At 21.3% G+C, this 17790-nt stretch overlaps 7 protein-coding genes across 7 annotated transcripts; all 7 read left to right on the forward strand. All coding sequences in view use genetic code 6, as the record gives it.

Moving 5' to 3' along the window:
* Nucleotides 1-740: 740 nt before the first annotated feature.
* Nucleotides 741-1610, forward strand: TTHERM_000581919 (NmrA family protein; the record flags this gene model as incomplete). Its single annotated transcript, XM_012798331.1, has 1 exon — nt 741-1610. One exon carries the CDS (start codon nt 741-743, stop codon nt 1608-1610), a length of 870 nt encoding a protein of 289 aa, XP_012653785.1.
* A 1144-nt stretch (nt 1611-2754) lies between these two features.
* TTHERM_00581920 (kinase domain protein) lies at nt 2755-5273 on the forward strand (the record flags this gene model as incomplete). The annotated part of the gene is made up of 16 exons (XM_001018933.2): nt 2755-2778; nt 2836-2885; nt 2967-3056; nt 3116-3205; nt 3263-3352; nt 3719-3808; nt 3857-3946; nt 4012-4101; nt 4189-4278; nt 4332-4421; nt 4477-4566; nt 4610-4699; nt 4747-4836; nt 4896-4985; nt 5038-5130; nt 5186-5273. 16 exons carry the CDS (start codon nt 2755-2757, stop codon nt 5271-5273), a joined length of 1335 nt encoding a protein of 444 aa, XP_001018933.2.
* Nucleotides 5274-7237: 1964 nt separating this feature from the next.
* On the forward strand, nt 7238-8107 carry TTHERM_00581930 (Trk system potassium uptake protein TrkA, amine-terminal domain protein; the record flags this gene model as incomplete). Its single annotated transcript, XM_001018934.1, has 1 exon — nt 7238-8107. One exon carries the CDS (start codon nt 7238-7240, stop codon nt 8105-8107), a length of 870 nt encoding a protein of 289 aa, XP_001018934.1.
* Nucleotides 8108-9942: 1835 nt separating this feature from the next.
* On the forward strand, nt 9943-10812 carry TTHERM_00581940 (Trk system potassium uptake protein TrkA, amine-terminal domain protein; the record flags this gene model as incomplete). The annotated part of the gene is made up of 1 exon (XM_001018935.1): nt 9943-10812. The coding sequence occupies one exon, from the start codon at nt 9943-9945 to the stop codon at nt 10810-10812; it is 870 nt and encodes a 289-aa protein (XP_001018935.1).
* A 1674-nt stretch (nt 10813-12486) lies between these two features.
* TTHERM_00581950 (Trk system potassium uptake protein TrkA, amine-terminal domain protein) lies at nt 12487-13356 on the forward strand (the record flags this gene model as incomplete). Its single annotated transcript, XM_001018936.2, has 1 exon — nt 12487-13356. One exon carries the CDS (start codon nt 12487-12489, stop codon nt 13354-13356), a length of 870 nt encoding a protein of 289 aa, XP_001018936.2.
* A 1638-nt stretch (nt 13357-14994) lies between these two features.
* TTHERM_00581959 (Trk system potassium uptake protein TrkA, amine-terminal domain protein) lies at nt 14995-15864 on the forward strand (the record flags this gene model as incomplete). The annotated part of the gene is made up of 1 exon (XM_001471355.1): nt 14995-15864. One exon carries the CDS (start codon nt 14995-14997, stop codon nt 15862-15864), a length of 870 nt encoding a protein of 289 aa, XP_001471405.1.
* Nucleotides 15865-17051: 1187 nt separating this feature from the next.
* On the forward strand, nt 17052-17336 carry TTHERM_00581960 (transmembrane protein, putative; the record flags this gene model as incomplete). The annotated part of the gene is made up of 1 exon (XM_001018937.1): nt 17052-17336. One exon carries the CDS (start codon nt 17052-17054, stop codon nt 17334-17336), a length of 285 nt encoding a protein of 94 aa, XP_001018937.1.
* Between the last annotated feature and the right edge of the window lie 454 nt (nt 17337-17790).

Below are 17790 nucleotides of genomic sequence, written 5' to 3' on the forward strand. Positions count from 1 at the left end.
TTTTTTTAAATAAATTTAAAGGAGCCAAATAAGAAAAACATAATGTAGAATTCTTATTAAAATTATTTGCTTCCTTAATTTAGTTAAACCTTTTAATGTTTGAAGGAAATAGAATGCCTTGTTAATTATGTTTAAAGTTAAAGTATTAGCATCATATGATAAATTTATTATCAATCTTTATGAAACTCGTTTTAGAAAGAGTCATGATAACTTCTTAAAAATTGTAAACTGTTTGCTTATGTATAACATAGAAAGAAAAATTATGATTATTTCTTTTTTAAAAAATATAAGGCTGAGTGTAAATTAGTAAAATCTGAAGTAAAAAAAACGAAAAATAGTAAACTTTTTTATGTCTTTAGATTGCTATTCTATTGTTGAATAAGTTATTTATTAAATATAATTTTTACTCTACAATTATTACAAGGATTAATAAAAAAGTTAAGTTTTAAATTGAAATCAGCATTTCTTATTACTAGCCTTACAAATATTTTTGATTTTCTTTTATTCTAAAAATGTTCTCTAGCTTTCTATTTACATAATTTAATTGAAATAAGCTAATTAATTTTCGAAAGATTTATATTGTCATTTAATTGAATATTAAAATAGATAGTTAATTAGAGAAACAAATTCCTTGAAAAATAACGAAATCAACAAACCATTTAATTTGTAATTTAATTATTTAAAAAATTATAAATCCATTTCACAAATAATAAACATAAATTATCCAAATTATTTATTTAATGAGCTAATATAAAATAATTATTTTAGGGGCAACAGGGCTTGTTGGTTAAGCAACAGTCAAAGCTCTGGTAAAATAAAAAATAGCTGTAACAGCAGGAGTAAGAGATATATCCAAGGCTAAAGAACTAATGGCATATGGTGCTAAAGTAATATAAGCAAATATGGGTTTTGATTAACAAAAGCTGGCAAATATTCTTTCTAAATTTGATGTGCTTTTTATAGTAACTCCAGGACATACTGATAGGATTAATTTGACAATAAACACAATTAATGCTGCTAAATAAGCAAATGTGAAATATATAGTTATGGTCTCTGATACGAGTGCTCACAATTATGACACTATTTTCGGTAAATAGTTTGGAACAATTGAGTAATACATTAAATAGAGTGGCTTATCTTACTGTATATTAAGACTCCCTATTTTTATAGATAATTTATGGGGAAGTGCAGAAAGTATAAAATATTAAAATACATTTTACGGACCTATTGATGGTAATAAGAAATATATTACAGTTGCTGTTCAAGATGCTGCTTTAGCAGCTGCCAGTGTTCTCACTCATCCTTTTAATCATGTTGGAAAAACTTATACTATCTATAGTGACTATAAAAGCAGTAATGAGCTAGCTAGCTTATATTCTTTAGCTCTTGGAAGGCCAATTTAATATAAAAATATTATGTACGAAGGAACAAAGTAAGTTTTACTTAAATAAATGCCTGAGTGGTACGTAGAAGGGTATTTAGAGTTGTTTAAACTTGTTGAAAAATAAGACTTAAGCCAAATACTATGCTCATATGACTTCAAAAATTTAACAAATTAAAGTCCAACTACTCACTTGAATTGGATGTGGTAAAACTTCAAGTACTTTTGATAATTCAAAACAAATTGTGTTGAAAGAATATTATATTATATTAGTTTAGTTTATTTTATTTCATTTTAAAAAGTATTTATCAAATCATTCCTTTTTTATTCTTAATCAATCTATTTTTATTTTTTCTATTTCTATAATTTTCTATAATTAAAAAAAAATCACTCTAGAGTTTTACATAGTGAAAATTGTTTCTAAAAATATTTATTTTTTTAATTTTTTTGTTTATCGTATTAATAACAATTTATATTAATATCTTTTTATATTATATTGCCTAATACTTTATCTCAATCTTTCAAATAAAAAAATATTTTTTAATTAAAAAAATTGATGCGATTTTTTGGCTCAAATATATAAGCACTCAATGTAAAGTAAGAAAATATAAGTTGTTAAATTTTTAGTTTAGTTTGATTTAAAATAAATTATTTTTTTTATAGTGCATATCAATTAAAAAAATAATTTATTTTAGAATCTCTATTATTATATTTACATTTTCTATTCACCATTTTCATAAATTTAATTAAGTAAAATTAACTTGAATAAAATAATTTTTACCATTTAATTAAGATACCTCTTGAAAATTACTAGAATTTTGATGAACTAACCTCTTTTTTAATGGATATTTTAGTAATTTTATGTTTCTTTTCTTTAATAATGTTTATTTTAATTACTTTACAGATCTGTTATCTTTACCTAACATAATTTACTAATCATTTAATTTAAAAACTACAAGAATATATAAATATATTAAACACAAATTCCTTGTATTAATTAGTATTATGAAAAATAATTTAATTTCAATATTAAAATATTAAAAAAAGCAAAAAAATTTATAATTAGAATATTTTCAAATTAAGAAAAACATTTTTATATACCTAATAATCATAATATTGAAACAAAAAATAATAAAAATATTCTATAAAAAGTTTTCTTAAATATTTCTTTTATTTGGAGAGAATGATAATAATTTGCTAAAGAGTATTTGTTAAATAAAAACGTCCAATTAAAAAAACTTAAAGTGGATAGGAGCTAAAATTCTGATTATACAAGCAATTTTTTATATTATAATTTTTGAAGAATTTAATTTTAGAGTACACTTAAAATAATAATAGTATTGATTCTTACAAAAAAGCAGCCTTTAAAAGAAATGGAATACAAATATTTAAAAAATGTAATTTTTCTCAAATCCATATTTAAGCATCAATAAAACAACTTTCAATAAAAAAAGTTAAATACTCACTCTATTCAGACATAAGATCACCTTGAATTAGAATTTAAGTACAAAAATAAATGAATATATAAATTAACTTAAACAAATTAATTCAACTTTATAATTTTTAAAATTATTTTTTTTATAAGCGGGCTTTATTTAAATGATGAAGAGACAGAAATTCTTGGCAAAGAAATATCTTCTTGCAAGAATGTTTCTAAGCTTAGTCTTAAGCTAAGGTAAAAAATATTTGTAAAATTGTATTTACTTAGTAGACATTCTTTGATAATTATATTAGCTACAATTGCATTAGCGATAGTGGTATGCAATATCTATCAAATGAGCTCTCATAACTCTCAAATCTTACTTCTCTTATTCTTCATTTAAAGTAAATTTTAAATTAATACTTATTTTATATCTTTCATTTTTCTATTTAATCAAACAGTGGTAATCAAATTAGTGGAGAAGGTGTCTATATATTAGGAAAAAATATTTCAAAACTAATAAACCTCACTCATTTGACTGTATTTGTAAAGTATGCCTTTCTTAATTAAATTTTTATTAATATAAATATATTCAAAAAGAAAGCAACCTTAAAAACATAATACAGAAAATTAAAAGAAATATTTAAAAATTTTAAATGTTAAAATTATTTATTGAATTATTTTACTACTTTCTTAAGATAATTCATAAAAAAACTTGGATAAACCAAACAAAAAATAAATGACTAAAATAAATGATTCTATTTAAGTAGGGTAAACAAAAAATAAAAAATTCAGAGCTTTTTTTTGTAAGTTATTGTATTTGTAATAATTATTGAGCCTCAATCAAAATTTTTTCTGTGAAACCTCTTCGTTTGCTAAATAATACATAATTATTATTTTAAAATTAAATTAAAAAGTGATAATTAAATTAATGCTGAAGGAACTCAAAAGTTTGGTGAAGAAATTTCTAAATTATCTAATTTAATTTAATTATCAGTAAGTTTGAGGTAATCGATAAAATTATAAGAATTCAATTTAAACTAATTTATTAATAGCTTTAACTCAATAGGAACTTTAGGAATTTCTTAATTTGGTTAAGCTTTATCACTATGCAGCAATTTAACAGAACTTAGTTTATTCACAAGGTAAAAAATATTATCTTTCTTATCAACAAGAATAATAAATTAATAATAAATAAAATTTAAAACAGTGGTAACTATATGGGAGATCAAGGAGTTGCTGCTCTCACAGAAGGAATTTCAAAATGTGTTAAACTTAAATCTTTGATATTATATTTGCTGTAAATTTTTCTTTAGCTACATCATTTAAACAATTATTTTATTTGATATTAAAATTTATTATTAAGCAAAACTTTTTCTAAAATTAGTAAAAATGAAATTAGTGATGAAGGGTGCATCAAACTAGCTTTAAACATCAGATAACTTTAAGAATTAAATTAATTTGGATTATATCTGAAGTAAGCGAAAAAATTATTTTAATCTAAATAATGTCTTTATTTTTAAAATTTAGTAATAATTTAATAACTCCATAAGGAATAGAAAATTTAGGAAAAGAATTGGCTTAATGCATCTCAATTAAAGATATTTCATTGTGGTTTGAGTATATTTTAACTTCATTTTTTAAAAAATAATTAATACATTTTTGATTTAATAAGCTCTTTATCCATTGGTAAAGGCACAGCTAATTTGCTAGGAAATGAAGAAATGGGATTTCTCAATTTAACATCTTTGAAGCTTAGTGTTAAGTATTTTTTATTTTTATTAATAAAAACTATAAAATTTTAAAAGAAATAACTAGATAGGAAATGATGGACTTGCATAAATGGGTCATAATATATCTAAGTGCAAATATCTCTAAAGCTTAGTTCTTTATCTTAAGTATTTTTTTTAAATAAAAACGTATGTTAAAATATAAATTATCAAAGCCATAATGGAATTTAGGATTCTGGAATTTAAGATTTTATAGATTAATTATATCTCTGCAAAGATCTAAGCTCACTTTCTTTGTACATTAGGTATAATAATAATTTTGAATAAAACGAATAATTTTCAGATTAATTAATTGTTTTATTAGTTAGAATTCAGTCAGTGATCAAGGCTTAGTTGAATTAGGGACAAAGATTAACAAATTTGCTAAATTGTCTAACCTGGTACTATACATTGAGTAATTTTATTACTAAAAATATTTATTTTGATAGTTATTTTTTCTTTATTAGTTGTAATGAAATCTTTGAATACAACAGTATTAATTCTTTTATTTAAGAAACTTTGAAAATAGAGAATCTAAATAATTTTACTTTCCGTCCTGGGTAAGCATTTAAAATAAAATAATATTTTAAAAAAATATATCTATAAAATTAATAGATCCCATTCTTTAGGACTCAATGGCTCCCAAAGACTTAAAAAAATGTTAAAGAGAAAAGGGAAAAGACTTGTCTAATTAATAATTTGATACATAATTATATAAATTGAACTATTTTAAGCAATTCTAAAATTAATTTTTATTTTGTGCTTAATTTCATATTACTAAATAAATAATTTCTTAATAATTTTTAAGAATATCAAAGATAAATGTCATAAATTTAATTTAAAAGTTGAAAAAATTTATTATTAACACAATAAACTTAAATTTTATTTAAGATTAATTGATTTATTTATTAATTTTTGTCAGAATTATATAAATTAATTAATAAACTAACTTATATTTTTAAAATAAATGTAAATAAATAACAAATATTAAAAAAGTAAAAAATTCAACTTTATTAATTTAAATACAGTTGTTGAAAAAATAAATTCTTTTTCTGAATTAAAAAAGTTCTTTTTTTTTTCTTTTTTGTAAGTTGAAATTTAATAAATTCTGATTAAAATCTTTCTCATTTATTTCTATTTTGTAATTTGTAATTTAGTTAAACTATAAATATTAATATTACTGTACGAATTCAATGATGGATAAGTTATCAAAAAATATGTATTTTATTTGATCATTTTAACTTACTTCTTTTTCATTTTCTCGATAAGAAATTTCAATTTTTGATAAAATCTAAAACGAAACAACTTAAATTATTATCTAGATTTAAGTCAAATGTGCTCATATAATAAAATATTTGTTCTGATTTTTTTCATTTTTTTAATCTTTAATTTAATAAAACTAGATATAAGAAACAAGAATATTTTTTATTTATTTTAACTGTAATCGAAAATGCATAAAAAGCTATAATATAATATAAATGTAATCTGATTTAGTTTATAAAAGAAAGGTATTTATTTTTATATCTTCGTTTAGTTTAGATTCACTAAAATATAATCATATTTGTATTGAAACTAAATTGCTTTTGATAGTATTTCTTGATAAATTAAGCAATAACCTCATTTTAAGTTAAAAAATATTTTGTTTTCATGATAAAATATTCCATTTGTTTTCTTATAAGTAATATTGCTTAAATTAGGCAAAATAAATATGCATCAATAAATATTTACTTTGGATTTTATTATCAAAAATATTTCTTTTACAAATTATATTTATAATCTAAATTAAATCCATTTTACTTTGTAAAAAAGATTCCTTTTTATTTTATTTTTTTTGTAATATCGAATTTAATCAAACGAATAAAAATATTTTTTATTTATTTAAATGAAAGAAAGTTTTAAAAAGTATCTCTTTTGAATAAAAAATGAAAATTTCAATAATATATATTTATTAATTTTTTTTGTATCAATTAATCAATGAAGTTTAACAAGATTAGCACATAAAATCATTTTTTTGTTAGATTTTATGATGTAAATATCTTGTTTATATTATAAATTCTAATTTAAATTAAAATACTAAAATATTTTGATTAGCTAATAGAAATATTCCTTATTCTTTCTTATTTACAATCTAGAGTTTAATAAAGCTTAAATGTAAAGTAGTATTTTTAAACACCAAGTTAATTATTTTGTGTCGTAATAGAAGTGTTGATTTTTTTTTCTATTTTGTAAACTCGGGTTTAATTAATTTAATAGGAAATTAGAAATTCATTTTTTGTAAATCGATTTTACTTAAAAGATTTTAGTAAAAAATTGTAAAAATGATAATATATTTTTAAAATTTTAGTTTTCTAGGAATAACATCACAATTTAATGCAAATATTCTACTTTAAAATTTTATAATGTAAATTTATTTTTAAGAGATTTTAAAAATAATTGAAAAATTTTATCTATTTTAGAAATTTATAAATATCTAATTAAAATTATTCAGAATCTGATAGTTTGTTTTCCTTTTAATATTTTTGATAATCTTAAAATAGATACATAACATTAAGTTCTGCTTTAAATGAACCTAAGACTCTATCTTAGAATTAGAATTTTAAAACAAAAATAACAAATAATAAAAATACCAAATTCAATCAACAAAAAAAAAAATCATAAATACTTGAAATGAACAATCAAAAAATTTTAGTCCTTGGTGCTACTGGATAAATTGGAGCAGCTACTGTTAGAGCCCTAGCTTAACTTAAAGCTAATGTCACTGCTGGTGTAAGAAATCCTAGCAAAGCTAAAGAATTAGAAGATGCTGGAGTAACTGTTGTTAAAGCTGATATGGGTCAACCCTAATCTGAATTGGCTTAAATTCTCAAGAATTATGATAATCTTTATGTTGTAACCCCTGGTCACGTTGATCGTTCCAAGTTAGCAATTAATGCTATCAAAGCCGCTCAAGAAGCTCACATTAAGTATATTCTTGTTGTTTCAATGACAGCTGCTGATAATCTTGAAATACTTTTTGGAAAACAATTCAATCCTATTGAGAAAGAACTCAAATAGAGCGGACTTAATTATGGTATTTTAAGATTCCCCATGTTTACTGATAACATTTTCGGAAATGCTGAACATATTAAGTCTCATAACTCTTTCTACGGACCTATTGAAGGCGATAGGAAGTTTGTCACTGTTGCTATCCAAGATGCTGCTCTTGCTGCTGCTACAATTCTTGTTAATCCCAGCAACCACATGGGAAAAACTTACTGTATTACAAGTGAATTAAGCTCCAGCGATGAATAAGCTAAAGCTTATACTGAGGCATTAGCAAGACCAATTAAGTATGTGAAAGGAACCTATGAAGGAACAAAAAAGGCCTTATTAAATTTCATGCCTGAATGGTAGGTTGATGGAGTGTTAGAATTATACAGGTTGATCGAAAAGAAAGAATAAAGCCAAATTACCTACTCCAATGATTTCAAGACCATAACTGGTAAAGAACCAACCACTCACTTAAGGTTTATGCAACAATTTACAAGTGCCTTTTGAATAAAATAATTTAGGATAAATTTATTTTTTTTGTATGAATTGCATATTATATTTTCATTTTCGTTTTCAGTAAAGTGTTATAATTCTACAATTAATTTTATTATATATATCTTAACATCCTTTAGTAAATTGTGTTATTAATGAATAAATAACATTAATAAACAGTTAATACTTATTAAAATTTAATAAATAAAAATATTTAAATAAAAAAACTATTTTTAATAAAAAAATCTTGATTAAATGAGTCAAGTTATATGTAAAAATTATTACTTTAAATTATTTTTCACTTCTGATTTAATTTTAAAAATTTAAATTAATTCTTTCTGGTTAGTAAATTTTTAGAGTAAAGATTTATATAAAATTTTTTATTGAAAATAAAATTAAGATTTTCTCTTTTATTTCTAAATAATATGCTTGAAATATAAAATATTCATATAAATTCTTTATATCAAAAAAATATGAAATAATATATTTTGATATTTAGTAAAGAAAGCAATTAAGGATTATTTAATTTTTTTTGTTTAATAGTATATTGTCATCCACTAATTTAATTTAAAACTAAAATCAAGATTAATTATAAAATTTTATTTATTTTAAAAGTTAAAATTTGACTTTAGCTAACAGAAATTATCTCATAAATAAGAATTTACTGTATTTTATGATTTATTCATATTCATTAAAAAAAAATACAACAAATTTTCTGAAATAAATTAATCAAAAATTTAATTTTAACTTAGATATTAATTTTGTTTTCTCTAAAAAATGCACCATTTGATATTATTAATTTATGTCTAAAAAAGGCAAAATAAATTAAAATTATTAATAAATATTTGCTTTGGATTTTAATATCAAAAATATTACTTTTACAAATTAAATTAAAAATCAAAATTAACAATCTAATTAAATCCAATCTACTTTCTAAAAAATATTCCTTTTTTTTTCTTTATTGTAATATCAAATTTAATCAAACTTATGTATTTAAATGAAAGAAAGTTTTTAAAAATAGTTCTTTTTGGTTATAAATGAATATCTTAATAATCTATTTTAAATAAATTTTAATTTTTATATATCATTTTATCATAGAAGCTTAATAAGATTAGCACTTAAAATAGTTTTTTATTAGATTTTATGATGTAAACATCTTGCTTATATTCTTTGATAAGCTAATAGAAATATTCCTTTTTCTTTCTTATTTGTAATTTAGAGTTTAATAAAGCTTAAATGTACATTAATACTTTTAATTTAATTATTTATTTATTTATTGATATACTTATTAATCCAAAAATATTTCTTTTATATTTTACGCTTTTTATTGATTTAAACACCAAATTAATTATTAGGTTCCCAAGAAGAAATGTTCCTTTTTTTTTCTATTTTGTAATCTCAGGTTTAAATAATTTAGTAGTAAATTAGAAAATAGTGTTCATTTTTTGAAAATGAATTTTGCTTAAAAGATTTTTATAAAAATTGTAAAATGATAATACTTTTTACTAATTTTAGTTTTCTTGGAATTAGCTCGCAATTAAATATCATAATTCTACTTTAAAATGTTATAATGTAAATTTATTTCAAAGAGTTTTTTAAAGAGAATTCAAAAATTTTATCTATTTTAGAAATTTATAAATATCTAATTAAAATTATTCAGAATCTGATAGTTTCCTTTCCTTATAATATTTTTGATAATTTTAAAATAGACACAAACAAAACATTAAGCGCTGCTTTAAATGAACCTTAGACGCTATCTTAGAACTAGAATTTTAAAACAAAAATTACAATTAATAAGAATACCAAATTCTGTCAACAAAAAAAAAAATCAAAAATAACAAATATTTGAAATGAGCAATCAAAAAATTTTAGTCCTTGGTGCTACTGGATACATTGGATCAGCCACTGTTAAGACCCTTGCTTCTCTTAAAGCTAATGTCGCTGCTGGTGTAAGAGATCCTACCAAGGTTAAAGAATTAGAAGCTGCTGGAGCAACTGTTGTTAAAGCTGATATGAATCAACCCTAATCTGAATTGGCTTAAATTCTCAAGAATTATGATCATCTTTATGTTGTAACTCCTGGTCATATTGATCGTACCAACTTAGCAATAAATGCTATCAAAGCCGCTCAAGAAGCCCACATTAAGTATATTCTTGTTGTTTCAATTACTGCTGCTGATAATCTCGAAATACTTTTTGGAAGGCAATTCAATCCTATTGAGAAAGAACTCAAATTGAGTGGACTTAATTTTGGTATTTTAAGATTACCCATTTTTACTGATAACATTTTCGGAAATGCTGAACATATAAAGTCTCATAACACTTTCTACGGACCTATTGATGGTGATAAGAAGTTAGTGACTGTTGCTATCCAAGATGCTGCTCTTGCTGCTGCTACAATTCTTGTTAATCCCAGCAATCACATTGGAAAAACTTACTCTATTACAAGTGAATTAAGCTCCAGTGATGAATAAGCTTAATCTTATTCTTAGGCATTAGCAAGACCAATCAAGTATGTGAATGGAACCTATGAAGGAACAAAAAAGGCCTTATTAAATTTCATGCCTGAATGGTAGGTTGATGGAGTGTTAGAATTATATAAGTTGATCGAAAAGCAAGAATAAAGCTAAATTACCCACACTAATGATTTCAAGACCATAACTGGTAAAGAACCAACCACTCATTTAAAGTTTATGCAACAATTTTCAGTTGCCTTTTGAAAAAAATATTTTATATATGTATTAATTGCATATTATATTTTCATTTTCAGTAAAGTATTATAATATCTACAATTAATTTTATTATAAATATCTTAACATCCTTTAGTAAATTGTGTTAAAAGTTAATAAATAGCATTAATAAACAATTACTATCTATTAAAATTAAATAAAAAATATTTAAACAAAAAAACTAATTTTTTTATGATTTTATCTTTTATGACTAAATAATATGCCTACAATAAAAAATACCATATAAATGATTAATATCAAAAAAATAAGAAATAATATATTTTGATATTTAGTAGAAAAAACAATTAAAGATTATTTAATTTTTTTGTTTAATAGTATATTGTCATCCACTAATTTTATTTAAAACTAAAATCAAGATTAATCATAAAATTTTATTCACTTTAAAAATTAAAATCTGACTTTAGCTAGCTAAAATAGGTTTTCATAAATAAGAATTTACTGTATTTTATGATTTATTCATATTCTTTAATAAAATAATACAATAAATTTTCTTAATTGGTGAATTAAGCAAAAATTTCATTTTAAGTTAGAAATAATTTTGTTTTTTCTGAAAAATGTACCATATTTTATTATTAATTTACTGCCTAAAAAAGATAAAAATAAATGTACATTATTAATAAATATTTACTTTGGATTTTAATATCAAAAATATATCTTTTACAAATTTATAATCAAAATTAACAATCTAATTAAATCCAATCTACTTTCTAAAAAATATTCCTTTTTTTTTCTTTATTGTAATATCAAATTTAATCAAACTTATTTATTTAAATGAAAGAAAGTTTTAAAAATAGCTCTTTTGGATTATAAATGTATATCTCAATAATATATTATAAATAAATTTTATTTATCACTTTAACTTATAAGCTTAATAAGATTAGCACTTAAAATAATTTTTTTGTTAGATTTTATAATGTAAACATCTTGTTTTTATTATAACTTCTAATTTAAATTTAAATACTAAAATTCTTTAATAAGCTAATAGAAATATTCCTTTTTCTTTCTTATTTGTAATTTAGAGTTTAATAAAGCTTAAATGTACATTAATACTTTTAATTTAATTATTTATTTATTGATATACTTATTAATCCAAAAATATTTCTTTTATATTTTACGCTTTTTATTGATTTAAACACCAAATTAATTATTAGGTTCCCAAGAAGAAATGTTCCTTTTTTTTTCTATTTTGTAATCTCAGGTTTAAATAATTTAGTAGTAAATTAGAAAATAGTGTTCATTTTTGAAAATGAATTTTGCTTAAAAGATTTTTATAAAAATTGTAAAATGATAATACTTTTTACTAATTTTAGTTTTCTTGGAATTAGCTCGCAATTAAATATCATAATTCTACTTTAAAATGTTATAATGTGAATTTATTTTGAGAAGATTTTTAAAGCTAATTGAAAAACTTTATCTATTTTAGAAATTTATAAATATCTAATTAAAATTATTCAGAATCTGATAGTTTCCTTTCCTTATAATATTTTTGATAAATTTAAAATAGACACAAACAAAACATTAAGCGCTGCTTTAAATGAACCTTAGACGCTATCTTAGAACTAGAATTTTAAAACAAAAATAACAATTAATAAGAATACCAAATTCTATCAACAAAAAAAAAATCAAAAATAACAAATATTTGAAATGAGCAATCAAAAAATTTTAGTCCTTGGTGCTACTGGATACATTGGATCAGCCACTGTTAAGACCCTTGCTTCTCTTAAAGCTAATGTCACTGCTGGTGTAAGAGATCCTACCAAGGTTAAAGAATTAGAAGCTGCTGGAGCAACTGTTGTTAAAGCTGATATGAATCAACCCTAATCTGAATTGGCTTAAATTCTCAAGAATTATGATCATCTTTATGTTGTAACTCCTGGTCATATTGATCGTACCAACTTAGCAGTTAATGCTATCAAAGCCGCTCAAGAAGCTCACGTTAAGTATATTCTTGTTGTTTCAATTACTGCTGCTGATAATCTCGAAATACTTTTTGGAAGACAATTCAATCCTATTGAGAAAGAACTCAAATTGAGTGGACTTAATTATGGTATTTTAAGATTACCCATTTTTACTGATAACATTTTCGGAAATGCTGAACATATAAAGTCTCATAACACTTTCTACGGACCTATCGATGGTGATAAGAAGTTAGTGACTGTTGCTATCCAAGATGCTGCTCTTGCTGCTGCTACAATTCTTGTTAATCCCAGCAATCACATTGGAAAAACTTACTCTATTACAAGTGAATTAAGCTCCAGTGATGAATAAGCTTAATCTTATTCTTAGGCATTAGCAAGACCAATCAAGTATGTGAATGGAACCTATGAAGGAACAAAAAAGGCCTTATTAAATTTCATGCCTGAATGGTAGGTTGATGGAGTGTTAGAATTATATAAGTTGATCGAAAAGCAAGAATAAAGCTAAATTACCCACACTAATGATTTCAAGACCATAACTGGTAAAGAACCAACCGCTCATTTAAAGTTTATGCAATAATTTTCAGTTGCCTTTTGAAAAAATAATTTTATGTATTAATTGCAATTTATATTTTCATTTTCAATAAAGTGTTATTATATCTACAATTAATTTTATTATAAATATCTAAACATCCTTTAGTAAATTGTGTTAAAAATTAATAAATAGCATTAATAAACAATTAATACTTATTAAAATTAAATAAAAATATTTAAATAATAAAATTAATTTTTGATTTATAAAAAATTTTGATTGATTTTTAGAGTAAAATTAAATCATTTATAAAGTTTTTTATTGAAAATAAATTTATGATTATTTTATCTTTTACGCCTAAATAATATGCATACAATAAAAAATAACATATAAATGATTAATATCAAAAAAATATGAAATAATATATTTTGATATTTAGTAGAGAAATCAATTAAAGATTATTTAAATTTTTTTGTTTAATTGTATTTTGTCATCCTTCTAATTTTATTTAAATATAAAATCAAGATTAATTATAAAATAAAATTTTATATACTTTAAAAATTAAAATTTGACTATAGCTAACAAAAATAGGCTCTGATAAATAAAAATTTAATATTATTAATTTACTACCTAAAAAAGGTAAAAATAAATGTACATTATTAATAAATATTTACATTGGATTTTAATATCAAAAATATATCTTTTACAAATTAAATTAATAATCAAAATTAACAATCTAATAAAATCCAATCTACTTTCTAAAAAAGATTCCTTTTTTTTTCTTTATTGTAATATCAAATTTAATCAAACTTATTTATTTAAATGAAAGAAAGTTTTAAAAATAGCTCTTATGGATTATAAATGAATATCTCAATAATATATAATAAATTAATTTTTTTGTATCACTTTATCTTAGAAGCTTAATAAGATTAGCACTTAAAATAGTTTTTTTTTGTTAGATTTTATCATGTAAACATCTTGCTTATATTATAAATTCTAATATAAATTTAAAAATTAAAATTGTATAATTAGCTAATAGAAATATTCCTTTTTTTTTCTTATTTGTAATCTAGAGTTTAATAAAGCTTAAATTTATAGTAACATTTTTAATAAAATTTAATTTTTTATTTATTGATATTATTATTAATCCAAAAATATTTCTTTTATATTTTATGCAATTTTATTTATTTAAACACCAAATTAATTAATTTATGTTCTGATAGAAATGTTCCTTTTTTTTTCTATTTTGTAATCTCAGGTTTAATCAATTTAATAGGAAATTAGGAAATAGTGCTCATTTTTTGAAAATGAATTTTACTTAAAAGATTTTTATAAAAATTGTAAAATAATAATATTTTTTACGAATTTAGTTTTCTTGGAATAAGCTCGCAATTAAATATCATTATTCTAATTTAAAATTTTACATGTAAATTTATTTTCAGTAGATTTTTAAAGATAATTGAAAAACTTTATCTATTTTAGAAATTTATAAATATCTAATTAAAATTATTCAGAATCTGAAGCTTACTTTCCTTTTAATATTTTTGATAATTTTAAAATAGACACAAACAAAACATCAAGAGCCTCTTTAAATTAACCTTAGACTCTATCTTAGAATTAGAATTTTAAAACAAAAATAACAAATAATCAAAATACCAAATTCTATCAACAAAAAAAAAAAATCAAAAATAACAAATATTTGAAATGAGCAATCAAAAAATTTTAGTCCTTGGTGCTACTGGATACATTGGATCAGCCACTGTTAAGACCCTTGCTTCTCTTAAAGCTAATGTCACTGCTGGTGTAAGAGATCCTACCAAGGTTAAAGAATTAGAAGCTGCTGGAGCAACTGTTGTTAAAGCTGATATGAGTCAACCCTAATCTGAATTGGCTTAAATTCTCAAGAATTATGATCATCTTTATGTTGTAACTCCTGGTCATATTGATCGTACCAACTTAGCAGTTAATGCTATCAAAGCCGCTCAAGAAGCCCACATTAAGTATATTCTTGTTGTTTCAATTACTGCTGCTGATAATCTCGAAATACTTTTTGGAAGACAATTCAATCCTATTGAGAAAGAACTCAAATTGAGTGGACTTAATTATGGTATTTTAAGATTACCCATTTTTACTGATAACATTTTCGGAAATGCTGAACATATAAAGTCTCATAACACTTTCTACGGACCTATTGATGGTGATAAGAAGTTTGTCACTGTTGCTATCCAAGATGCTGCTCTTGCTGCTGCTACAATTCTTGTTAATCCCAGCGATCACATTGGAAAAACTTACTCTATTACAAGTGAATTAAGCTCCAGTGATGAATAAGCTTAATCATATTCTTAGGCATTAGCAAGACCAATCAAGTATGTGAATGGAACCTATGAAGGAACAAAAAAGGCCTTATTAAATTTCATGCCTGAATGGTAGGTTGATGGAGTGTTAGAATTATATAAGTTGATCGAAAAGCAAGAATAAAGCCAAATTAACCACACTAATGATTTCAAGACAATAACTGGTAAAGAACCAACCACTCACTTAAAGTTTATGCAACAATTTTCAGTTGCCTTTTGAATTTAGAATTTTGGATAAATTTATTTTATATGTATTAATTGCATATCATATTTTCATTTTCAGTAAAGTATTATAATATCTACAATTAATTTTTTTAATAAATATCTCTATATACTTTAGTAAACTGTGAAATAAATCAATTAATAAACTTAATATATTCTACTACTTATTAAAATTAAATAAAAGGGAAATATTTAAGTAAAAAAATAATCTTGATATATTAAAATCATGATTAAATGAGTAAAGTTATATTAATAAATAATTACTTTAATATTTATATCTCTTGTTGAAAATTAGAATTAATTTCTTTTTGTTTTGAAAATTTTTAGAGTAAAAATATTTATTGTCTTTTATAAAATTTTTTATTTAAAATAAAGTTAACATTTTATTTACATATAAATAATTTATATCAAAAAAATATGAAGTACAATATTTAGATATTTATTAGAGAAAATAATTAAAGATTATTTAATTTTTTAGTTTAATAGTATATTGCCATTCACTATTTTTTATTTAAAGCTCAAAATTAGGTTTATTTTATTAACTCTAAAAATTAAAATTTGATTTTAGCTAACTAAAATAGGCTCTCGTCATCTGAATTTATTGTATTTTATGATTTTTTCATATTTTTTATAATATTAATAAAATTAATTTTCTTTTTCTGTTAAAATTTGCATAAATTTTTTTAAATCTTCAAGTTTTATCATAGCGATTTCACTTATCATTTATATATCCTTTTGTCCTTTAAATAATAATAAATATTAAACTTACATTAGTAAAACATATTTTAATAAATTCAAATACATTTAATTTAATTTACAAAAGAGGTTATATTTACATTCTTTGGATTAAATTTGTCTGAACATATAGAATATATAATTTTTAAGATAAAAAAACTAATAATAAATAATATATATTTAATATGTTGCTAATCTATTCAACTTAAAAATTTTGTTGATATAATATAAGGATGAAGATAAATATAGTCAAATTAATTTTAAGTTCATCAAATACATTCATTATTAATTTAATTTTTTATTTGTAAAAAATGATTCCAATTTCATTTCTTTTATAATATTTTTTTAGTAAGTGTTTAATTGAAATACTCATAAGTAAAATTAATAAATTCATATTTTAAAAATAAATAAAGTTAATCAAAATTACTAAAAAAGATAAAATAAAAAAAAATGAAAATATAATAAACTATTATTTTGATTTCTATACTCTCCTTGTTAAGTTTAGCAGCTGTTATCACCTTGACAAAGACCAGTTAAGATGTCTTATAAACTGAAGAAGTTCCTTGCTTTAATTTAAATTATAGACCTGGCAGAGGTGATGTTGTTTAGGCCTAAAACACTTGTAGTAAGTCTAAGTACTTTACTTTTATTATCTATAATGATGAATGTAGTACCTTATCAAAGACCTCATGTTTACGCTAAGATGAATAGCAACCTATTTATTGGCTCTTCTGAATATAAGTACAAACCAATCTAATAATTTGACTGTTGATTAAAAAATAAAACTCTTTTATAGAAATGGAATACTTATTATCGTATAGTAATATTTAATTTTTTAAATGTCTAACTAGTGAATTAATCAATAAATATTTTAATTTAAAAGCATTTAAATTAATTATTAAAATATTTCATAGATTTGCTTATTATAAATTATGAAAATTATCTTCATATAAAAAATAAAACTCTTTAAATTTAAATTAATATAAATTTAAAATGAATAAATATAATTAATTACTCAGTATTTTAAAAAGAAAGTAAATAAATTTGTATTAAAAATTAAATAGCAAATTATTTGTTTTTTTTAATTTTTTATTATATATATATATATAAATAAGCAGTATTTTTTTTAAATTGATTTTGATAATTAAATTATATTTTGAATGGTAATTTAAAAAAAAATTATATTTTA

The sequence above is a fragment of the Tetrahymena thermophila genome (assembly GCF_000189635.1).
Source record: "Tetrahymena thermophila SB210 genomic scaffold scf_8254592, whole genome shotgun sequence".
In the NCBI taxonomy this organism is placed as follows: domain Eukaryota; phylum Ciliophora; class Oligohymenophorea; order Hymenostomatida; family Tetrahymenidae; genus Tetrahymena; species Tetrahymena thermophila.